At 34.1% G+C, this 26,187-nt stretch overlaps 1 protein-coding gene across 1 annotated transcript in view; it reads left to right on the top strand.

The window, feature by feature from the left end:
* LOC111154437 (Rho GTPase activating protein 42) overlaps positions 1 to 26,187 on the top strand; it is a 285,187-nt gene that overhangs the window by 216,889 nt on the left and 42,111 nt on the right. The window contains exons 7-12 of the mRNA XM_022514037.1: positions 3,607 to 3,711; positions 5,975 to 6,104; positions 12,857 to 12,957; positions 14,802 to 14,911; positions 17,299 to 17,377; positions 18,975 to 19,014. Coding sequence (XP_022369745.1) covers positions 3,607 to 3,711; positions 5,975 to 6,104; positions 12,857 to 12,957; positions 14,802 to 14,911; positions 17,299 to 17,377; positions 18,975 to 19,014 — 565 coding nt within the window. The remainder of the gene's footprint in view (positions 1 to 3,606; positions 3,712 to 5,974; positions 6,105 to 12,856; positions 12,958 to 14,801; positions 14,912 to 17,298; positions 17,378 to 18,974; positions 19,015 to 26,187) is intronic.

The following is a 26,187-nucleotide window of genomic DNA, read 5'->3' as shown; positions in this document are numbered from 1 at the left end:
TCTTATTGGGGTATAAATCAAGATAACCATACAGTTCACTTATCTTTAGTTAATTTTTGTCTATGGTGTAAGGTAGGGTGACAACTTCATTCTTTTGCATATGGTTATTTAGTAGTCCAGGAATCACCTGCTGAAAAGACTATTCTTTACCTGGTGTATGGTCTTGGTGCCCTTATTGAAAATAAGATGACCATAGATGTGTGGGCTTACTTCTAGATTCTTAATTCTTAGACATTGATTTAATGTCTAATGCCAGTATTACATTGTGTTGATTACCATTGCTTTGTATTGAGTTTTGAAATGGAAAAGTGTAAGTCTAAATACTTAGTTCTCCTTTTTCAAGATTGTTTTGATGTTCTGGGTCCCTTGCAATTCCATATGAGTTTTAGCATCAGCATGTCAGTTATTATAAAGAAGTCAGCTTGGCTTCTCACAGGGACTGCTTTGAATCTCTCCATCATTTTGGGGAATATTAAGTCTTCTAATTCATGAACATGAAATACTCTCTTTTATTTAAAATTTCTTTAATTCCTTAAACAGTGTTTTGTACATTTCAAGTTATAAATTTTGTACTTCAAATTATTCCTCAGTATTTAAGTCTTGTGAAACTATTATAAATGGAATTAATTCCATTTCCAGATTGTTCATTCCAAGCATATAGAAATAAAGTTGACTTTTGTGTATTAATTTTGTATCCTGAAACATTGCTGAACTTGTTTATCAGTTCTAATAGTTTTGGTAGTAGATTCCCTAAGATTTTCAGTGATTAATTTCTTAGGAGACAAGGAATGGATCACACAATTATAAGAGCCTTTGTATCCCAGTTCTCCTCAGTCTGAGCAGCAGTCCCAGATTTACTACATCATTTCCTTCAGAGTTCTTCCCCTCACTCCCATGCTAGCTCCCAACTCCTTTTCCTACTTTTTTCCTGCCATTCACAGTATTTCTGGTAACTGTGGGCCTATAAGACTTGGAAGTTGGTAATTAATGGGCTGGGGAATTATGAATATTTTTTCCTTTACTATCTTGTAGTCACCTTGCTAAATAATTATAAATGTAGCATCAATGTTTATATTTGGCTGGGATATTGGAGTGACAAATAATAATTTGATTCTAAAACCCTTGGGAATAATAAAGTGCTATATAAGCTTTTACTGATGATAAAAATTACTTAATATTTTTGGGGTGCCTGGGTGGCTTGGTCAGTTAAGCATCTGTCATGAACCTGGGGTCTTTATTTATTTATTTGAGAGAGAGAGAGAGAAAGTGTGTGTGTGTGTGTGTGTGTGTGTGTGTGTACGTGTACGTACACACATACTGCGGGGGTTGGGGGGGAGGGACAAGCAGACTCCCTGCTGAGCAGGGAGCCTAATGCAGGACTCCATCCTAGTACAATGGATTCATGATCTGAGCTTAAGGCAGAAGCTTAACTGATTGAGCCACCCAGGCACCCCAAAAGTGATTCAATATTAATTTGTCTCAAGTGGTTTTTAGTAGTTGTTATTATTTGAAAGGTCAGGTTTACCTGAAGGTAAGCTGAGACAGTAGTCTTTCCCACACTGCTCCACTCATTCAGGCAGTCTGAACAAAGAAAAGGACATGTAGGATTGCAATTCTAAAAGATTTTCAGACTGTCCTATTAAGTTACCTTAATTTAGCATCATGGAATTTGTGGAGAAGAAAATGAGCTAGTATAGATTCAAATCTAAAACAGTTTTACTTTACTGCCCTCTAGAGGCAGTTATTACATAATGCTGTCTTTTTAAAACTGCATAGAAGTTGCTTCCAAACTGGATGTAGAACAGGAGGAAAAGGTGAGTTGTTCTTTGTAGGTAATTTCTCTGTACTTCTCTCAAAATTGTTCTTTCCCTAGTAGGTGATCAGCATGCATTGTCTCCTACTGAGTGAATGAATCTGAATGGTGCTAGAAGATGCCAATAGATTTATTTATTTAGACAGATCTGGGAGAATTTGGTGTTTTATGGGAAGACTTAAAACAAATATTCTTAAAGCTCCTCTTTATGAGTTTAATTAAATCTTATATACTTAGGATGATATTATAATGGCATCTTTCTGTATGACATCCAATTAATAATAAGATAATCTAATTGGGGACCAGTTATAGACATTAAAACATGAAATAATTCTATTTCAAACAACTTCATAAACTATTGTTTGGATAGTGTTATCCATATACTTCAAAAGTATTTTCTTATTTGTTTCTGAAAACTTCTTATTCTGTGTATCCAAATCTCAATTAATTAAAGGATATAGTTCTTTTTAATTAGGCCACAATATGTGCAGACTATATATTTTAAATTATTGGATAATTCTACAGATATATTGTAGCATCATTTTAGTAAAGCATAATCTATTGAGTATTTAGTTTTGATAATAACAATTATCAGTTGATGTAAAATTGACAGTGTAAAGTAATTCTAAAATTGGAAAACAATATATTTTAACATATCAGGAATTATTGAATAAAAGAAGAAAAGTCTTTAAAATATTACAATTTAAAGCCCACCTGAAAGTATGTTTTCTGACATGAACATAACTTTGTAAGAAGTTGACTTTGCTATAGAAGAATAGCATTATGTTGTTGTTTTCAAACAGAACCAGTTTTTATCTGTTGGAAATCATAACACACACACCAGTTGATACTTAGCTGAATCCCCCTATTTCCCCAAACAGAAGATTGTGGGAGATTTATTCACTTATGAAAATTTCAGATTGTGTTTCTTCCTCAGTTTAAAATAATAGCTTACAGACATAATATGCTATTTGAATTAGAAAAACATTAGCTATTTCTAGAAAATATTTTCTAACTTTATTGTAGGAAGAGATCAAATTGGTGGACAAGTTTGTGATAAAAATCCCAATGAGTTAAATGAAAAAATAATTATTTTTCAGTGTAATTTATATAAATAACTGTGTCCTGTAAGTCCATGGAGATCCATTCTTGCTTTATGAATATGACCATAATAAATAAGTGCATTGTGAGTTTGGGATTAGAAGGCTAATAGACATTGTGGTTTCCTAAAGAGAATTTTATTCCAACTCTTCATATGAAAAATCTGTATCTAGTTCCAAGTTTTTGCTCAACTCTTTCCTCCATTTTTAGTTCTTCCCACTACTTGCTAAAATGTCTATTTAATACCTGAATCAGTACTGCCACCTTGTGATATTTTTCTTAATTTTATCTGGCCAAATTCTTACTCCTTTCCTTGGGTACTACTTATCTCTAATTTTACTGGTTTAGTCTTCCTCACATTTGCACATGTTTTATCTCTCTGGATTAGAACCTCTTCTAGGGTAGGACCCATGTCACTGAGTATCCCTATTAGTGGTCTCTCCTGGATATTTCTTCAATGCATTTGAATAGTGGAATAGTTAATATAACAACTGTCCCTGTCACTGTTTACCAAAAAGGAAGTAAAACTTAGCTTTTGTGGTTTATTTCACAACTCAAGTGTCTGCCTTGCCAAACAAAGGGGTTGAAAAATTACTAGCTTGTGGATTTAGAATGAAATATAACTTCCCAATTTATTATGTTTGATGGTCATCTTTTTTTAAAATACATTTTTCATTTCTCTCTTTTTGCAGCTTTTGTCATTCCTTCAGGGTTTATTTACTTTTTACCACGAGGGATATGAACTCGCCCAGGAATTTGCACCATATAAGCAACAACTTCAATTCAATTTGCAGAATGTAAGACTAAACCTGTTCTCACTGCTTCTCCTTAGTGAATCAGGTGGGGACAGAGAAACTAACTATAATGAGGCCAAGCCTTGGAGTGTTTCAAAACTTATCTAATTTAGAAAAGTCATTTAATAAATTTATTAAAACATTTTTTTCTAGCTGCTGGTTGAAAGTGTACCAAGAAGGAGTTAATCATATGTTAGAAAAATTTATGCTAGCAAATTTCATAGAAATAACTATTACTGAGGTATAGATAATAGATACTTGGAAAGCTGGAAACTTTTGCCTTTATCCAATGTTCTCATTATTTTACTGGGTGACCTCAGGCAAGTCTTATTTTCTTTTTTCTTTTCTTCTTTTTTTTCAATTTTTTCAGTTTTCTAAGATTCATTGTTTATGCACAAAGGGTAACACTTCTATATTTGTGAAATGAAAAGGTTAAACTTTAGCATTGAAGGAATGTCCTTTTCCTCTCTGAAATTGTATATAAGTGATATTTTTATTTTCTAATAATTGAAATGTGGCTTTTAAGCATTCATAGACTGCTTTAAAGCTTAATGGAGAATTATTTATAAACATCGTATCTATTTCTGTTAGGGCTTATTTTGTAAAGTTATCTAATCCTTTTAGTATCTGCTTTTATAGTTACACAAATTCAGATTTACAGATGCTAAGCATCACTTACAAACACACAAACACTACACATACACATACACACACTCATACAACTTACCCAATCTATTTCTGCATTATCAAACCTGACAAATAAGAAAGTTGTATTTGTTGAGAATTTTGTATAAATGAATTTATACATTTGATACTCAATGGCCAAGATAATTTGGAAATCTTTCATTTAATTTTCTATAATATCTTATCTTCCACTGCTTATCTGATTGTTGCCATTGTGGAGATGTTCAGTAAGTGGAACTATGGGGTTGGAGTGTCCCATGAGAAATAGGTAATTGTATTTATTCTACTTGTGTTTTGGGTTTTAGCTTTTTTTTTTTTTTTAAGATTTTATTTATTTATTTGACAGAGAGAGATCACAAGCAGGCAGAGAGAGAGGAGGAAGCAGGCTCCCCGCTGAGCAGAGAGCCCGATGTGCAGCTCGATCCCAGGACCCTGAGATCATGACCTGAGCTGAAGGCAGAGGCTTAACCCACTGAGCCACCCAGACGCCCCTGGGTTTTAGCTTTTTATTTAATCTAGATTTTCTAGCAGAATTGGTTTCACATGCAAGTCATTTCATTGTTTTTCAATATGGAATGCATTTGGACTTTTTAAGTAAATATTAAAAGGGAAAATTATAAAAGCCAAAATATTTTTATGATTTATTTCCATATAAATTACAATTGTATTAAGATCCCTGCAGTTCAAGAACAAGAGAGGAATGTAAGGAATTAGAAAATTTCTGGTCCTTATGTTTAAAAGAATCTGGAAAAAAAAAAAAAAGCTTAAGAAGTAGCAAAAGTGGCAGTTAAGAAAATTTTCCTAACTTTGGGGTTCAGTGTTTTTATTATGGGCCAGAACAAATTTTAGAGTTGGGTGGTGGTGATTTTTGTTTCCAAACATATGGCTTGCTTCCAAACAAATTGTTGAAATAATGTGGCCTGAATGCAAAAGAGATCAAGAAAAGCCTTACGCTTTCTATATCTTACCTTAGGTAAACTTGCTGTTATGTGAGTAAACTATTTTTTGTAACAGAAGTTAGAGCTAGCAAACCCATTCATTTTTATGAGTTAATTTATACGCTAACTTCATGATAACTATTTCTGGAAACCAAGCTAAGTGATATTTCTTCCAAGAAGTTTAAGAACATGGGTGATGAACTTTTTTTTTTTTCTTTTTGCTAAGTGCCACATGAAAGTATTTGAATTCATTTTGTCTTTATCCCCCCAAAGAAATATAAGTCCCTATATATCTGCTTTATTACCTTAGGTATTAGTGAATATAAAACTCTATTTCATAAATGTTATGTTTTTAAATGTTATGATTTGTCTCTTTAGTAATAATATTAGAGTAGGAAATTAGAATAAAGTATACACATATACATACCACACAGATTCAGAGAAACACGCAGAAGGTCATGTTTCACTAAAACAATTCAAAGTCAGACCATAGGACTCAGCATATAAGGTCACGAAAGTGGTGAATAGTGCTGAGAGAATCAAGGTTATCCTTTGCACTATCTGTAGTTTTGAAATTTTAGACAGGAAGTTCCTCAAAACTGATAGGAAACAATGAATGAAATTATTGTTTCTGTTTACTTAAGACAAGGAATAATTTTGAAAGTACTCGACAAGAAGTAGAGCGGTTGATGCAAAGAATGAAATCTGCCAACCAGGATTACAGACCACCCAGCCAGTGGACAATGGAAGGCTACCTTTATGTCCAGGAGAAACGTGAGTCACAAAGACATAACTTAATGAGTCTTATGATTAATTAACATTTTGTTTCGTGAAATTTGACTTGGTTAGTGTTTATTCTTTCAAATAGGAAGACTGCAATCCTTATAGCTTTATCATATTTAGTCTGCTCTCCCACTATCACCACCAAAGTGAGGAAGTTTTTCCACATTTCGCCATCAAGATCTCCAAGTTGACATATTGTTGAACTTGGAACTTAACAACCCTTACTGATGATATGGTAACATGAGTTCAGTTTTAGAATTTCATTGTAATAGCTAATCTCAATTTAAACTTTCACGGAAAATTGAAATTCAGCTGAAGGCAGTGGCTTTAACCCACTGAGCCACCCAGGCACCCCTGGAAAATTGAAATTCAAAGCCTTTATCAGTATGAATCATCCTGGTGATTATGATAATACTTTCTCTTCCTACAGCATTATTTCATTAAGTTCTGTGCTCTATTAGTTTTCAGGAATAAAACTGGCAATTTTGTAATGTCAGATTGGCACTTTTTTACTTCCTGAGGTTATAAAATAAGCACCAGACGCAATATGGCACTATTGTAATTGCTTATACTAAGACAGTTTTCTCACGAAAATTAATAAAAAGCCATTCAAACTTGTATAAATAGGATTCTTTCTGCATGATACTTGCATTGAATGGAACCAGTCTGACTAAACTATTTCAAACCAGATATGCGCTAATGCACTTGTCTCCTGTTTATGGTAAAGGAGCAGTCATTTTTATTTCCAATCCATTATAGCTCTCTCTCTTTGTAAAACACAAAATCATATGCTTGGATTTTGCAGTAATGCTCATTCATTGTAAAAGTTTTGAAATGCTGAGTGAAGTAGTGAATGAAGTACTTTCTGTACTATTGTCATATAGTAGGACTCAAAAAACACATAGAATAGCACTGCTCTGGGGTCTCCATATCAGTAAGTAATAGATTAATGAAGTTGTTTTGATATTATAGTTATAAGGGTTGGGATAGGAAAGCTAGAGATACTGGGTTGGCTGTGGAAGTTTTTCACGTAATGCAATATGATTACTAAAATGCCAGCACATCTCATGTTTGACATGCTCAGATGATGCTCATTTGTTAAATAACAGTATATAAGCAAATAATGATTTGATCCAACAGACTCAGCAAATATTTATTACCGTATGGATTAGATGATAGAGGGCTGCTGGATCAGGAGATCTGGGTTTCAGATTTTTCTTTCATCAGTATCGACTTTGACCAGTCTGCTGTTTTTGGATGTTAAAATAAATCTAATGACCAGCCTCGCTATTCTGTAATTAGGCCATAAATAAATCACTTTCAGCACAATTTCATGGGGGAAAAAAAAAACCAACTAATCCATTGGTCACATACGGAGTATATGGATTTAACCCAGAATACTTCGGAAATTTTTAAATACTTGTTTTGAATAACTGTTTCAGATTTGAAAACCCCAGTGTGAGGGTACATAGAGAGGAGCTTACGTTTTGCCCCAACAAAACGTTTTCGTGGCAGAAAAATGTATTGATAAAGAGGCTTGTTCAAACATGCATGTGGTAGAGGAGGTGGCATCCTCTTGTTCAAAGATTTTTTTTTAATTCATTAAGATGCAGTATTTTATTTCTTGAGTTTTTTGTGTTGTTGTTGTTTAATTCCCCCAGTGTTACATAGTTGCTAATCTCTTTGTGGGCGCACAGTATTTTGTTCTAAAGAAAAAAGCTTTGGATTACTTAGCAAATTCTTTTTACATCGATCTTCAAGTTTATCGTGTTTATTTGGTGCTTGGGAGTCCATCCATTGGACAATGCTATAGTTTACTTACTCTACAGCTGTTGGACATTTGGGTCAAAATACAAGCATAGGCCCTTTAGTAACTTGGGAACTGCATGGGTACACAAAATGCAATGTTTTATGTACCCATCTGATGTTGGTATGTTGTGTTTTAAGATACATGACTTCTCTGGGTCAGTCTGAGCTGATGATAAAGCCCTTTGTGACACCAACTTTTCTTTGAAATTTGCTATCCTTCTAAGTGATACCACCCACCTTCCTAGGCTAAAGACTGGAGGTAAATCCTTTACTCCTTAACTCCATTGTCTCCCTGTAACCCAGAGCCAACTCTGTCTATTTGATCTTCTTGATAACCTTTCAACCCACGCCTTCTCTCATCTCCACAGTCTTTCATTGGTCTCATCATTGCTCTTCTTTTGCCTCTAGGCTTGCCTGTCTATAATCCATCCTCTACAGGATGGAACTCTTGGCATATCTGTTTATGATGCTAGTTATTGTGCCCCTCCTGTGATGGTCTCCTAAATGATGTGTGGTCTTTGAGACTTGAACAGTTGGACTCTTTTAGCATTCTATCCTTTGATGTTGTCCTCCTACTCCTAAGATAATTTCATTTCCATTTTCTCTATATCCCCCCATATTGTTTTTACAGCTTTAGTGAGGTACAGTTGGCATATAGTGAATTGCAAATATTTAAAACATATAATTTAAGTTTTGCCATATATATGTGTGTGTATGTATAAGTTTTGCCATATATATATATATATATATATATATATGACCTATGAAACCATCACCACTATGAACACATTCATCACCTTCAAAAGTGCTCTCATGCCCTAGTGTAATCCCTCTCTCTCTTTCCTATTCACTATCTCCCCACTTCCTATTGCCTAGAGATTTAAAAAGAAAAATGAATAAATGTATATCCCTTTGGAATTATTTTTATATGAGGGTCAAATATCCAAAACCCCTTTCTACTTGGTACCTTGGAATGCATTTATAAGAAAATCAGACCAGTTCACTAAAACATGCTGGTTGTACTATTGCTGTCACTGAATAAATAAGTTCTATGGGCAATAGAAGATGAGATAAAGAATTATGGCTTTAGGGTTTTTATTCTGTAATGGAAGGCATAAGACAAACTCATGCAATTATTAACTAGTAATCAATAGTAAATATCAGAGCTGTAAATTGAGTGATAAATGGAGATACATGTGATGAGGTAGTAGTAGCAGATCATTGCAGTTTAGACACAGAGCTCCACTTTATCTGGATATGTGGTTTTATGTTACCCATTTCTAGGCATATGTTAAATTACATTGCAATAGACTTCATTTTATTTATTTATTATTTATTTATTTTTAATTTAAATTTTAGTTAAAATACAGTACAGTATTGGTTTCAGGAGTAGAATTCAGTGATTCATCAGTACATACAATACCCAGTGCTCATCATGACAAGTGCCCTACTTAATACCCATCACCCATCTAGCCCCTCTTCTACCCACCTTCCTCAACAACCCTCAGTTTGTTCTCTATTTCAAGAGTCTCTTATGGTTTGTTTCCCTCTCTCCTCCCTCCCCACCATCTGTCCATGTTTTCTTTCTTAAATTCCACATGAGTGAGATCATATGGTATTTGTTTTTCTCTGGATGACTTATTTACTTAGCATAACACACTCTAGCTCTAGCCACATTGCAAATGGCAAGATTTCATTCTTTTTGATGGCTAAGTAATATTTCTGTGTGTGTGTGTGTGTGTATGTGTCTGTGTGTGTACCACATATTCTTTATCTATTCATCAGTTGATGGACACTTGGGCTCTTCTGATAGTTTGGCTATTGTTCATAATGCTGCTGTAAACACGGGTGCATGTACCCTTCTGAATCTGTATTTTTTTATCTTCTTATTGCTAGATCATAAGGTAGTTAATAGACTTAATTTTAAACAGGAAGAACATGGTTCCAAAGTCAAAATTATGTTGGAATTCCATGCTTGCAACCTGTTACTGGGTGATTCTGGATGAACAGCTTTCTGAGTTCAGTATTCTCATTTATAAATTACCTATCTAGTAATGATGTTGCAAGAGTAGAGGTGATATATGTAAAATGTCTCTATTATCAGCAGTGGTAAATAATACTTATCATGAACATTTACTGTTCCATGCAATTTATATTCATATCATTAGATTCTTAACATAACTGTTGAGAAGTATTAATCCTCTAAAAAGTACAACTTCAGTCACATGCCTATTGATAGAGAAAGTAACATCTCCAGCTCTTAGGCTATATTTTCTTATATGTAAAATGCTCCTTATAATGTCTGACTTAATCTGTTTTCTCAGCACAGTAAGTAACACATGAGTCTCATACAATGTCTAACTTAAAAAGTTTCTAGATAACATGTGGACAGTAGTAGGTATTCAGTGAATATTATTTCCTCCCATTCCACAAATACCATCTCGGCAACCTCAGATGATTACTGGGTAAGATAGTTAAACTTATCTAATTAATTTAATTATTTTTAAAGATTTATTTATTTATTTTAGAGAGAAGGAGAGCATGCAGGGATATGGCAGAGGGGCAGAGGAAGAGGGGAGAGAGAAGCTTAAGCAGATTCCATGCTGAGCTTGGAGCCTGAGGCCCAGGACTCTGAGATCACTACTTGAACCCACCAGGAGTCCTACGCTTAACTAACTGCACCACCTGGATGCCCCTAAACTTGTTTTATTTTGCAGCTCTAGAGATAGAATAAATTTTATTTTCCTACACTTTTTTTTAAGGACTTCAGAATTTCTTGTCTAGGAACATCTGCCCTGGCCTAGTGCCAAGCAACTTTAAAGGAAGTAGCATGTGTGTACAACAAACCTGAAGATTAGATGTATGAGGTTCTGAACTTAAGACAGAGGCAGGGAAAAAAACAACTTAGGTCTAAAATGTAATCAGAGCATTGCAACAGCTTTATTTAAAAATTATTTTAAAATTATTGCTTAAATTCAATTAGCCAACATATCACTAGTTTTTGATATAATGTTCAATTATTCCTTAATTGCATATAATACCCAGTCCTAATTGAATGTAAATAAAAAATAAAAGTGAAATTAAAGAAAATAATAATGTTATTGCTAATATCGCTTTATAAATTTCTTCCTAAGTAATAAAATCATTATAAGGATTTTCATCCAGGCCATTTTCCATTCATCAGCTCTAAGCCTGTAAGTATATTATATTGCATGGAACAGAATTATCAACAAGTGTGCTTAAGTATTATAGTGTGAAATGGTCCTAAAAATGAATTGCAGTTTATTATAATAAACCTTTGTGATTACAAAGTATATAGCTATACCCTATAATTTTGAGATCTGGGGTTGTTTAAGTATTTTAAAGCTAAATGTGACACCAAGGGCACTATTACTACAGAAAAAATTTCAAATGCTTCATGAAACACTTTTCTTAAATAGTGTATTTTTACATTAAAGTTTCTTGCTTTTTAAATATATGGTTATGAAACCAAGCCAGCAATAATATTGTACATAATTGCTGCTGGAAAGGTGCAGGTTTTAAGCAGGATGGGACCTAGATGGAGAAGTTTTGTAGAAAACAAACTGCATTTTCAACCCACTCGGCCCACTGTGGCATTGGGATGCAGGCTACCTGTGGGAAACTGAAGATTTACCTTGGTCATGGAAAAATTGAACTCACTATGCATCCCTATTCCCTGGTGAAGCAGCAGCATCTAATTCCTTAAGAAGAATATAGGAGAATAATGTGGTATGCTATGGGAAAGAGTTGCACAGTACTTATGGGGGGAAAATAAGCACTATACATATAAAACTTTCTTTTAAAATGGGAAGTAAAAGTTACTTTCACTTTAAGGATTACTTGAGTTTGCTTATTTTCAGATTAGTGGTAAGAGGAAATAACTCCAAGATCAGTGAAGTCTTAGAGAGAAAGAGAAGTGATTGATTCCTTCATTTGTCAAGAATTTATTGAGTGACAGCTAATATCTGGCCTTGTTCTAAGGATTAAGAATATCCTAGTGAGCAGAGCATCACATGTTCCTGCTCTCATAGAACCTTAGAGTCTAGTGGTAGAAACAGACAATAAATAGAATAAATCCATAAAATTTATCTTATTTTAAACAGTGATAACTGCCAAGAAGACAATAAGCAAGAAAGCGATAAATATCAAGGTGAGACTGTTGAGACATTAGATATCTCTGTAGGAAAGGCTGTATTGTAAAGGTGTCATTTAGGAAAAGACCTGGAGAAGTGACAAAGCAAGCCATGCAGATATCTGAAGTAGAAATACTCCAGGCTAGAGGAACAGGATGTACAAATGCCCTGGGACAGAAGTGCATTCCCTGTGTCCAAGGGTAGCAAGAAGAATAGTGTAGTTAGAGCAGAGTATATGAGGCAGAAGGTAGTAAAATGTGAGGTGAGATCAGTAAAAAAGGGCCAGATCATGTGTGCATCGTGTATAGTCATAGGCTCTTTGGTTTTTACCTGGAGTGAAATGGGAAACCACTGGAGGGTGTTGAACAAAAAGGATGAAATGAAATGGCTAAAATTTTAGCAGTATTTCTGAAAGTTTTAAGAATAAAGGACGAAGGATAGAAGTAAGGAGATCAGTTATAGGCTATTTCTTGTTCTTACTAGCTCTTGGGAATGTAAGGTATGCCACTTTTACTGAGGAGATAACTGAGGTTCAGATCTAAAGGGACTCTTGAGTTACAGGAGAGTGTCAGTGCTGCAAGCAAGTAGAGCCAAGTTGTTTGATTCCCGGACATTGTACCCTATAAAACTCTCCCTCTGTACTGGCCTTTCTCACAATAAATATTCTACAGCAGTATGGCCTGTGGAGATGTTCAGTTGTGTATCATAGCATCAAAAACTGTACAAACATAGTCACAAATGATTTATTAAAAATCTGTAATATTTGTTTCCTTATATCAGGACCCCTTGGTTTTACATGGATTAAACATTATTGTACATATGATAAGGGAAGTAAAACATTTACAATGAGTGTTTCAGAAATGAAATCCAGTGGGAAAATGGTGAGTTTTCTTCTTTTTTTTTTTTTAAACTGAACTTGTTAGCTAAGTAATAGAAGTAAAAAAACAAAGTCATATTTGCTTGCTTTTCTTAAACATGTAAACAATTTTTAAAAATTAAAAAGTCAAAAAGTTTTCTCTAACTTCAGTGATCTTGATGACTTAAAAAGAGCAGCCAGGATTTTCCTTTACCTTACAATGGAGTGTTTATAAACAGTTGAATTAAATGTAGAGAACTTTTAGTAGACCTCAGACATGTCCTCTCATATCCCTATCACAGAGTTTGCTTTTAGGGGGCTAAAACCTCATTAGAGACTCAATGGCTAGACCAGGCTCAAGGACTCTGCATCTTTCCTCCAGGCCACCTCTGTGGGAGGCTGCTTTTTGCCCCTGCATGCCACTTCCTCTTCTACATTGTGTACTGTTTACTGAAATGTTGGCCAGCATTCAGAAGAAATCAGTTGATGCCCATTTACTCAAAAGTAAATTGGTCACTGGATGTCTTGCATGGCTAGTGAACAGTATAGAACAAAGTATACTTTATGTAAGGAAGTTCTACAAAGTACAACACCTTTATTGTATATAGTGTATAATCTTTTTGTGAATTATGATATGAATATGGCAAGTGACTGTATTTAAGAATTAGGTAACTGGGACCATCATCAAAGAATCCTAGAGCTGAGAGTTATCCTAAAGATTATTTAGTCCAGCCTTATTTTAACAGATTAGAAAATCAAGGTGGTGGAAAGTAAGTGACTCACCCAACTAATTTGTGGTATGGATCATAGTAGAGGTAAATGCTGATCTAACTTAGATATATATTCAAATACATCAGCTGAAACTTGTTGTCCTTGGCCATTCAATAGAGTCTAATAATTCAAATGGAAAGACATAATATAAAGAATATACCAGAGCAAAAGAAACCTTCAGCCCATCATGAGAAGTTAAGGCCTAGTGTGTACTTTAAAGTTTTCATAAGAAAAGTTGTTGCCTGAAAGTCAGCTTATGTGACAGTCAGTGAGCTGTTAGCAGATAGACCCAAGCCAAACTTCTGTTAATAAATCTATGACCTTTGTAACCAAAGATAGTAGAGTTAACCAGACATTAGGGAAATATTCCTCTTAAGGTAACTGGTGTCTCAGGTATAGAAGAGAATTCTTATAGCTCGAGCTTATGTTGGATCCTATCCAAAGAGTTAAGAGTTTAGGAGCAGAGTAGCAATTGGTTACCAGCAAAGCAATCATGCAGTGTGTATGATAGCAATACATTTACAACAAGAAAATACTAGAAAAATATTATTTTGTTAGCTCTCCTGAAACTTTGAGCCAGTTATCATTTAATACTCTAAGGCTCTAATGCATAAACATACACATGTGTACACATACTTGCTCATATGCACACATACACAAAAATGAACAATACTGATCTCTTAGCAACCTAGGGCATTTTGATGCCAAAGCAACAGTGTTGTATCCTGACAAGCTCTGTATATCTAATTGTGACATTATGGTAACTATGATTTCACACTTTTTCTAAATTTGAAGTCCTAAAGAATGTACTTTGTAGTACACGTTAACATAAGTAAGTATGTTTGAGACTACTAGACAGGCATGCCACAAGATTCTTTAATTAAAATGTGCATGTGGTTAGTTTATTAACTGTATTATAATTGAGCAGTTAACATTAGGCAAAAAGTCTGTATTCAGAGGACAGGATGTGATTATGACCTTTATATATAAGCTGTACTTATGTATAACATTTTGGTGCAGCAGCAGCATTAGTTGGCATTTTTAATATTCTCCAGTTGCCCTTGTCATCATGTCAATAACGTGTTCTTCTTGTTTCAGAATGGCCTTGTTACTGGCTCACCAGAAATGTTTAAATTGAAATCTTGTATCCGACGAAAGACAGATTCAATTGACAAACGGTTCTGCTTTGACATAGAAGTAGTTGAAAGGTTTGAGGTTTTCTTTTCACTTTATATTTTTTAATAAGCTAAATTATTTGTTTCTATGTTTAGATATAAATATGAAACAGCATACAAGTACTTTTCAGTCTTTAAAAATATTATGCATGTTTATTTCATTCTTTGGTGTATTTATTCAACAAATATATATTGTGTGATGCTTTCAAAAAATAAGTCAGACAAAGGATGCTAGCAAAAAGCAACATCACTCAAAGAAGAATTTGGGGAATCAACATAAATGACTGTGTTAGGGGATATATGGTGATGTATGGTGGACTTGAGTTCCCATCACTATGAATGATCCTGACAATATTGTTTACCACTCCTGGATAAGTCTTTTTGTGGACTTTGAAGGCTGGTGGCCTTTGCTTCCAACGAGTAATAAGACACAGCTGGAAATGCCATAATTTTCCTTCAGCCAGTGAAATTCAGTACCTGCTCTATGCGGAGCACCATTCTAGACATTCTCAGCTACAGGATATTGGGAAAGACATAAGTGTACATGTGAGCTTATAACCTAGAAGGGATTTTTAGATCTGTATCTCTCTCTCTCTCTCTCTCTTTTTTTTTTTTTTTTTTTTTTTGGTAGCAATACACGAGGAACAAAACCTAAATAAGAATGGGTATACTTTTTGATCTCTGTTCTACTCCATGATCTATTTTTCTTCCCCTGTATTACTACCATTCTTCTCTGAATATTCTAGCTTTGTGTGGTGCACTATATAGAACACATACTTTACATACTCTTATATACTATAGGTTACATATATGTAGATTATAACTACTTAGTAGAGCAAGGCCCCTGTTTTTTATGCTTTTTAAAAATTGTGTTAAATATTTTGGCACTGTATTTTTAGATTTTATGTATCCATTTATTAAGTTTTCATTTCTTTCCAAAAAAATCCTTTGTGATTTTTGCCTAGAGTAGCATTAGAGTTATTAATTAATTGATGGAGAGTTGAACTCTCTTTGAAGATTTTATATTTTTTTAATATTTATTCTTGAGTATTTTCATTTTATTGCAGTTTTGAATAGAACTCATGACTGTATCTTTTTCCCAATGGTTGAGACTCCTGTATTGAAGGGCTATTAATCTTTTTAATATATCAATCTATATCGGCATAGTTTTTGAGCTCCTTACTGATTTTAATAGTTTTGTGATAGGAATTTACAGATTTTCTATGCAGACAGATGCCAACACACTAGAGATTTTTCTTTATTTCAGCACTTTTTAGTTCTGTAATCCTGGGGTACATTGTTAAGTTGTGCTTTGGTTGTCTCATCTGTAAAATAAGGATAAGTACCCATGTCAAAGGGCTCCTGTGATGATTAAATTAGATTTAAAAAAAAAGGAAACACATTTATAACATAGTGCCTGACACATAATAAACAGCCAAAAAAATATTGTTATCTTATTATTTTTGTTGATGCTGGCTTAGATTCTCTCAGATCGAATGATCTTGATCTTCATATATGTTTTTCCTTTTCCTGTCATTCCAATGATCTGTTTTCCTGTTTTCACAAGAAATAATATGCTTTCAACACAGTTTTAAGTCATACCAGTTTTCAGTCACACAATATTTAACTCAGGTTTCCTCCTCAGTGTACCTCTTCACGGAGTCCTCTAATTTCCTATTTAAATTTGTTTTCTGGACAATCTGCACAATTAACTAGGTTAATTTAACTGCTTCTGAATTTCATGTCTTTTTCTATCTTACATTGCTTTCCTCCTTCCCTTTGCTTGCTCTTTCTCCCTTGAAGTACATCCTCAAGTAACTTACTCAGAATGGATACATGGGAAAGGATGCTTTTTAAATGAATTAATTTTAACATTGTGATCATGGTATAAACATTTTGGTTTAGTGTCTTTTTAATAATTCACTAATTACATTATGAAACTTGTCATATGAATATACTCATTGCAATTATTTTTGGTGACTAGATTGTACACATTGGGGTCATAATCTTAATCATTCTCATATTATAGAACATTTAGGTGGTTCTGAACTTTGGTGAATGTAACTTTGTCATCTTTTTTGGTCATTTCAGAGGAAATAGTTTGGAACTAGCCTCCTTCATGTAGTCATACCTAAAGCAATGATTTTACTACCTGTAGCCATTAGAATTAAGAAATATTTGTTTGTTTGTATGTATATGTATATGTGTCCCCACAGTGATTTTTCTGAAAGGTAACTATAAATCAGTCTTATTTTACCTTTTTAAATTCTTTTTTCTTTTTTCTATTTCCTTTTCTCTCTTTTCATTTTTTTTTTCTTTTGAGTTTTTTCTTCAAGTTTTATCTGTACTTTTAAGAGTAATAAGTGTGTAAAGACACAACAGGAATAAACTGAATATATAAAATATTTGTTTTTAAATAGGCATGGAATCATCACATTGCAGGCATTCTCAGAAGCTAATCGGAAACTCTGGCTCGAAGCCATGGATGGTAAAGAACCGGTAAGAATATGACACATTCTATAATTTAGGTTTTATTCTTCTAATTACAAAATACATCTGAAATTTTTTTTTATGTTTGAAGTAGTATATTTGAAAATAATTAGTATAACAAGTCAGAGTAGAGACTCTTACTGTTTTTCTAGTGTTGTCTTAATCATTGGCCTAAATTTATAATTTCTTTCTCAGGGGGACTTCTAGATTTAAAATCCTAAAATTACTTTTTAACAAATTACTTATCACTAACCTGGCTGTGCTGATTGAATTATTTTATTCAGTTAATAATTGAGTCCCCACTCTCTGGAAGGCCTGTGCTAAGCTTCGTAATCAGTGTGATGAGCATAGGTTCAGGGTAAGAAATAATTGTATGGTCTATATCATTGTTTTAAAGTCTCATGGGGTGGGGCCCCTGGGTAGCTCGGTCAGTTAAACATCTGACTCTTGATTTTGGCTCAGGTCATTATCTTAAGGTCTTTAAATTGTCATTATCTCAGGGTCTTGAGATCGAGCCCCACATTGGCCTCTGTGCTCAGGGGAGAGTCTGCTTGAGATTCTTTCTCTTGCTCTGCCCCTCCCCCCAATAAATAAATAACTCTTAAAAAAAAAAAGTTTCATTTGGTCAAACTGTCTTGTGGCTTGACATTTTCCCTTCTATCCATATCCCCACTGTTTTAATAGTTATTTCAATGTGGGCATGATAATTTACTTAAAATTATTAGGGAAGCTATGTTAAAAAGGGAATGAATAAATCACTAATCACTGTCTGTTTCCCTTGTGAAGAACACTGCATGGATTGTTGGAGGAGCATACAGAGAAAATAGGAGGCCCTGTTCTGTCCCTTGAGAACTATCCTTTAGTTGGCAAAGAATCTGTGAACAAACTTGTGCAAAGTACCTATGCAACATCACACCTAAAGTGTTGTCCCTAGACTTTGAGGCCATCCCTCCAACTACTACCAGTCCACTATAAAATGAGTGCAGAAATTAAGATTAAACATCTAGGAAATTTAATAACAATTTGGAGAACTCATTTTACATCTATTGAGTTTAAAAATAAAAATTTGGACTTTGCATCTATTCTTTATAATGTTTATTATGTTTTACTTTATTATTACTTATAAAAATATCAGCCAATTACAAACTAAAAATTAAAACAAAATGACTTGACTCTTTGCCACTAAAAGTTGTGAGGTAAGCCCTGACCTAGAGCAAATTTAGGAGATGGTATGACAGCTCAGGTATAAGTTAGGGCTGTACATGTTGAGAACAAAACACTAAAGAGATAATTTGAGGAAGGAGTAATCTGGTAAAATCCATCATGAGATCCTTCCTGAAGAAAGGATACATACTGTGCATCATTTCAGGTAATAAAATAAGATATATAAATCATCTGAAAGGGGTAGAACCTTGCTCAGGGCTGGACAGCCATAATGGAAAGAAGTGGGGAACAAGGTAAGGTTGACAGGTAGGAAGTTGGCCCTATGGACATACCAGTTGTAGGACCTTGAAATCAAGATACTCTCCTTTGTGTATCATTGTACCGTCATCGCCCTGCTTCTGTGCAGGGTCATTAACTGATAAGGCTTCCTTTGTTTTTTTAGATTTACACGCTGCCTGCCATTATTAGCAAGAAAGAAGAAAGTAAGTTGTTTTAATAATTATTTAAAATTTTATCACAGTTTATTTTTAATTACAAAGGTATTATGTGGTATTAAGAATTAATTCTGAGAAAATGTACCTTTGATTTGATGGTTAAACAAATTTAAAATTTTCATTCAAAGAAGTTTCTCAAGTCAAAGCTACTGGTGTTATAGTGACCAAAATTAATTTTTATTTGTTTAGTGTTTATTTACTTATAGGTATGTACTTTGCTTTATCCCAGGAGGAGATTTGAAGCAATTTATATTTATTTGATTTTTTAAATGTTTTTAAGGGCAATAGAGAGTTTCTTTATTTTAGTTTCCCTGTTCCAGTGACTACACTGAAGACATGAATACTTTGTGCTGGTTTTAGGAGATTGTGCCCAAGATTGTGATGTATAAAGACATTGTCATATGACATGGGATATGTAGGAGAACCTTTGTCTCACTATAGAATTACTGAATCCTTAGTACTAAAGCAGTCTTAATAAGCACATTTTATGTGTTTTCCATCACATACTAAATCCATTTAATCTAATCCACTTAATTGTCTGCCATATTCTTGCCACCCTTGGCAATTACCCTTGGTTACTTTAAGGTATTTTCTTTTTTATGTACTCTATATGGCCAGATTATTTGACATATAAAAACTAGTTTGTATATTTGTTTCTAAGGTTATCTGTATATCTTCTAAAGCAACTTAAAGTTTTATTTGATTCAATTGACTTTCTCTCATGATGTCTAAATTTATTTTTAAAACAAGATTAATAATAATCCTGACTTTTAAATTGCTAATACAGTGCAACTTAGAATGAAGTGAAGATAAAAACTAGGAAAGCACTCATTTGAAGGTCATAAATATTGAGTGTATGAGAGAGCCTATTATTTTAATGGAATGAAATGCTTCCTAGCAATTCATTTCAGAAATTATCAAAAGAAAAAACATGATTTAAAGTATACCTAATGTTAAAGACTTAAAAAATTATTTCCAGTTTTATTCTTGCATTTCTTTATTGCAAATCAAGGAAAGTGACTAGTATAAGATCTTCCATTGCCCATTTATATCTAATCACAGAAATAATAACCAACAGATTAGTACCAAATGTTCATTCTAAGCAATTACCTAAAGAGCAATATATTATATAATTTGCATTTGAGTAGAGTTTGAAATGTGTTTTCTAATACTGGTTTCATTTTTCTTTTTTTTTTTTAATTTTATTTTTTCAGTGTACCAGAATTCATTGTTTATGCACCATGCCCAGTACTCCATACAATACGTGCCCTCCTTAATACCCACCAGCAGGCTCACCCAACCCCCCACCCCTCCAAAACCCTCAGTTTGTTTCTCAGAGTCCACAGTCTCTCATGGTTCACCTCCCCCTCCAATTTCCCCCAAGTCACTTTTCCTTTCCTTCTCCTAATGTCCTCCATGTTATTCCTTATGTTCCACAAGTAAGTGAAACCATATGATAATTGATTTTCTCTGCTTGACATTTCACTCAGCATAATCTCCTCCAGTCCCAACCATGTTGATACAAAAGTTGGGTATTCATCCTTTCTGTGGAGGCATAATATTCCATTGTTTACATGGACCATGTCTTCTGTATCCATTCGTCTGTTGAAGGTCATCTTGGCCCTTTCCACAGTTTGGCGACTGTGGCCATTGCTGCTATGAACATTGGGGTACAGATGTCCCTTCTGTTCACTACATCTATATCTTTGGGGTAAATACCCAGTAGTGCAATTGCAGGGTCATAGGGTAGCTCTATTTTTAATTTCTTAAGGAATCTCCACAGTTTTCCAAAGTGGCTGCCCCAACTTGCATTCCCACCAGCAGTGTAAGAGGGTTCCCCTTTCTCCACATCCTCTCCAACACTTGTTGTTTACTATCTTGTTAATTTTGGCCATTCTAACTGGTATAGGTGGTATCTCAATGTGGTTTTGATTTGAATCTCCCTGATGGCTAATGATGAACATTTTTTCATGTGTCTGTTAGCCATTTGTATGTCTTCTTTGGAGAAGTGTCTGTTCATGTCTTCTGCCCAATTTTTTTTTGTAATTTTATTTTATTTTTCAGTGTTCCAAGATTCGTTGTTTATGCACCACACCCAGTGCTCCATGTAATGTGTGCTCTTCTTAATACCCAGCACCAGGCTCACCCAACCCCCAACCCCCCCCTCCAAAACCCTCAGTTTGTTTCTCAGAGTCTACAGTCTCCTGGTTTGTCTCCCCCTCCGATTTCCCCTAACTCACTTCTCCTCTCCATCTCCCAAAGTCCTCCATATTCTTCCCATTTTTGACATGATTATCTGTTCTTTTTGAGTGGTTTCATTTTTCATACATAGTATAAACTTCAAATGAACGTACTCAATGATAAATCCTGAGAAAATAACTGAACCTATATATAGTATTCAGTAAGGCTTTAAATGGGGACATGGTTAAGTCACTGAGAATATATTTGATCTTTATTACATTTCTTGGAAGTAGGGTTTCTATCGTAACTAGGAAATTTGAATAAGAAAGTTATCACATGTACTCATGCTCTGATGGAGGGGAAATACACTTTTTAATGCCATAAAGACTTCTAGAAATCTGCTTTCTTGTAGCCTTAGCCACCTGAAACATCACTATGCCACCATTTGTAATTATAAAATAGTATATTTTTCAGAAAAGTAGCTCTTCTAGAGCCCATGTATTTGTGGCATTTCTCACATTTTGGCTTTTGGTATAGTGTTTGAGCATCCTTCTTAGTTCTCTGAGCAACTTGTGACAGAACACTTGTCCCCTTTTTCTTAGTACTCAACACAGGCTTTTTCCATGAGGTATATGTGCTCAGCACACATTTGCTCTTATTGTTACTCTTAGTGCCAGTAGGTTTTTATTGCCCAAGGGGAGATTTTGATCATAGAAAAGAATATTCTAATTACGTTTGCTTTATTAATATGTAGTGCTTCAAGTTATAAATCTTAACCTTTTGACTTTTATTTTTATTATTTTATCTTAAGCTATAATTTTTCTTTCATCCTATTTTATATACAAATCTTATTTTATATATAAATGCCCTAATTTTTTAAAATGTCATTTTTACTTTGTTTTCATAAATTTGATAGAATTCCTCCATTTATACATTTAACCAATGAAGCTTTTTTTTAGACATATCAAGATATAATACAAAGCTTGTAAATCTTATTTTCCCACATGCAACACTCTAATTAAAGGCCAGTTTCTGATTCTGGCTTATATAATCTTTCTAAACTGGTGGAATCTTTTGTAATCTAGTAAATTGGCTTATAAATGCTGAGATTAATATCCCTTTAAGTATTCTAAACATTTTAAATAATTTATATACAAAATTGTGTAGTGATTTCAAAGAGTCTTACTATGTGGGCTTAAAGCTGACTTACCCAAAATCACACTTATTTCTGATTGTTTTCCCACATTCTTGGAAATTCAAATTTGCTCACCTGAGGAGAATATCTACTCTCTTGAAAAGGCAAGACTATGTCATCAATAAAAAGAAATTCTGACTGATATAGGCACAGGATTGAATGTACTTCCAGAAATAAGCTGTGGGGTGGACTTTTTTTTTTTTTTTTTTTTTGCCAATTTATGTGAGCAAGATTCTCTTAAACATTCCTCAATCCAACATGCCTTGAAGTCCCTTTCCCTAAAATAACCTGCCTCTCAGATGAGAGGGCTTTCCAGGTCGTCAGAATTTAATATTTTTGCATGTAATTTTAAATATTTTACTACATCAAGGCCTAAAATGTGTTAGTGGAACTTTGAATCTCTTGCTCAGATTGTAATCTTAATTCTTACCTCTTTTATCATGTGTCTTATCAGTACACCACTATTTAACTAGTGATTTAATAACTTTAATAACTAATAGGATATACATGAATACTCAACAGTATTCCAGACTCTAGCATATGGTTCACCTGAGAGCAGCATTGTGTTTTCTTTCTCGTGACATGCCTGGAATTGTATTTGTTTCGGTTCAAAATTATATTCCACTGATAGTGAAGTTCTTGGACCTCATTTTTAAGTCCTGAATTAATCATGTAAGCTCATCCTGTTAGTTCACAACAGCTTTGATCTTTATATTCACCCCTTCTACCATTTTTCAATATATCATCTTGTTTTTTTGAGATCTCTGTGTTCCTTTTTGACATTTGAGTCCTCTCAAAAGTGAAGAATTATATCAATCTCCATTTGTAACTTCTCTCTCAAATGGTATTTGAAACAAGCACTAGTCTTGATTCATTTGCCACCTTAGGAAGTGCATCTTTATAGCTTTGGTAATTCAGATGGATACTGTTTATCTTAAAATATTCTAGTTATCTATCCTTTGGAAACTCAGTTTTGCATGGGATATATTTGTATTTTTGAAATGATAAAGCTAATAATGAAGCATAGAGATTGTAAAATATAAAACTCAGATAAAATTTTGTTTTGACTGTCAGCTAATAAGCGCAGTCATAATGTCTATGCTTTCATTAAAAATCCTCAAGGTAATAGAATAAAAACTATTTAGCATCCTAAAATAGGGCCATACTGTGAAGATACAGAGAATATATGCCATAAAATAAAGAGTAAAGCTATTCTGTGGCTGTTGAATCACGAGACTGTCTTTACAAACCTAACATGAAAAAGTCTCAGTACTTTGTGATTACTCTTACTTTACTGTTTTCAGAGTAGAGATGTTGCAAATGAGACTAGCATATAATTCAATAAAGAAGGAAAGTTTGACACTTCTTAATGAAAAAACTACTAAATACAAGAACTAAAGAACTGGTCAGCAAATGCTTTTCTGGTTGTAAAATATGCTTGCAGTATTTACAGTATTCTCTTCTTTCTTTCTTTCTTTCTTTTTTTTAAAGATTTTATTTATTTATTTGACAGAGAGAGATCACAAGTAGGCAGAGAGGCAGGCAGAGAGAGAAGAAGGGAAGCAGGCTCCCTGCTGAGCAGAAAGCCCGATGTGGGACTCGATCCCAGGACCCTGAGATCATGACCTGAGCCGAAGGCAGCGGCTTTACCCACTGAGCCACCCAGGCGCCCCATACAGTATTCTTTTCTTGAAATTCTAAGATGTTGGGACTTCATGTTGGGACTTTAACTTTGAGAATAGCAATGTCTACCATGAATATTAAATATTATTCAGTTAAGAGTAGAATTAAACTATTGCTCAAGGTGTGCCATTAGGGATATTTTTTAAAGAGTAACATATCAATAGTGCTCCATAATTTGAGCCTGTCTTCAAAGAAACCAATTTTCTTTTCTTTCTTTTTTTTTTTGGTTTTATTAAATCTTTTATTTTAATTCCAGTATAGTTAACATACAGTTTTATATCAGTTTCAGGTGTACAATACAGTGATTCAGCAGTTCTATACATTACTCAGTGTTCACTGTGGTAAATGTACTCTTTAATCCTTATCACCTGTTTCACCCAACTCCCTTCTGGCAACCAGCAGTTTGTTCTCTGTAGTTAAGATACATTTCTTGGTTTAGCTCTCTTTCTTTTTTCTCTTTGTTTCTTTGGTTTCCTAAATGCCAGATATGAACAAAATCATATGGTATTTGTCTTTCTCCAGCTGACTTATTTAGCTTAGCATTATACTCTCTAGCTCCATCCATGTCATTGTAAATGGAAAGATTTCATTATTTTATAAGGATGAGTTATATATATATATATATATATATATAAAATCACATCTTTATTCATCCATCTATCAATGGACAATTGGGCTGCTTCCACAACTTGGTTATTATTAAAAAATGCTGCAGTAAACATAGGGGTGCATGTATCCCTTTGAATTAGTGCCCTTTAAGTATTCTAAACTTTTTCCTCTGTTGTGATTCTTAAATTCCTCATATGAGGGAAATCATATGGTGGTCTTTCTTTGACACGTATTTCACTTAGCATTATACTCTCTAACTCCATCAATGTTGTTGCAAATGTCAAGATTTCATTCTTTCTTATGGATTAGTAATATTCTATTGTGTTTATATACCACGACTTCTTTATCCATTCATCTGTTGATGGACACTTGGGCTGCTTCTGTAGTTTGGCTGTTATAAATAATGCTGCAATAAACATGGGGCCTGGGTGCATATAGTCTTTCAAATTAGTGTTTTTGTATTTTGGGGGTAAATACCCAGTAGTACAATTCCCGGATCATAGGGTATTCTGTTTTTAATTATTTGAGGAATCTCCTTACCCTTCCACAGTGGCTACACCAGGTTGCAGTCCCAACAGTGCATGAGGGTTCCTTTTTCCCCCACATCCTCACCAACTGTTGTTGGTGTATTTTTTATTTTAGTCATTCTGACAAGGGTGAGGTGATACGTCATTGTGGTTTTGACTTAAATTTATTAAATTAAATTTATTTCCCTGATGATGAGTGATGTTGGGCATCTTTTCACTTGTCTGTTGGCCATCTGTGCATCTTCTTTGGAGATAGTCTGTTCCTGTCGTCTGCCCATTTTTTAACTGGATTATTTAGTCTTTGGGTGTTGAGTTGCATCAGCTCTTTATGTATTTAGAATACTAACCCTCTATTAGATATGTTCTTAGCAAATATCTCCTCCCATTCAGTAGATTGTCCTTCAGTTTTGTTGGTTGTTGTCCTTTGCATTGCAGAACCTTTTGCTTTGATGTAATCCCAGTAGTTTATTTTTGCTTTTATTTCCCTTACCACAGAAGACAAATCCAAAAAAATATTGTTACAGCTGATGTTGAAGGAATTACTGACTGTGCTCTCTTCTAGGATTTTTGTGGTTTTAAGTGTCACATTTAGGTCCTTAGTCCATTTTGAGTTTATTTTTGTATGGTGTAAGAAAGTGATCCAGTTTCATTCATTGGTATGTATCCGTCCAGTTTTTCCAGCATCGTTTATTGAAGAGACTGTCTTTTTCCCATTACATATTCTTCCCTCCTTTTTCAAAGAGTAATTGATGATATAGAGTGGGTTCATTTCTGGGCTTTCTATTCTGTTCTGTTGACCTGTGTGTCTGTTTTTTGTGTCAGTACCATACTGTTTGAAACAAATTATCTTCCATGACATACCTTTTATGTCCCAAAACCTCCCATCTTGGGACTAGTTGTTAACAGGGACAGAGGCAGTTGTCATTTTTCCTAGGTGTTCTTGCGCTGGCATTCTCTCTTGGTGCC

The sequence above is a fragment of the Enhydra lutris genome, unplaced genomic scaffold, assembly GCF_002288905.1.
Source record: "Enhydra lutris kenyoni isolate GAN:26980312 unplaced genomic scaffold, ASM228890v2 scaffoldscaffold37, whole genome shotgun sequence".
In the NCBI taxonomy this organism is placed as follows: Eukaryota; Metazoa; Chordata; class Mammalia; order Carnivora; family Mustelidae; genus Enhydra; species Enhydra lutris.
The sequence above is the reverse complement of the archived record's forward strand: the minus strand, read 5'-3'. Positions and strand labels throughout refer to the sequence as shown.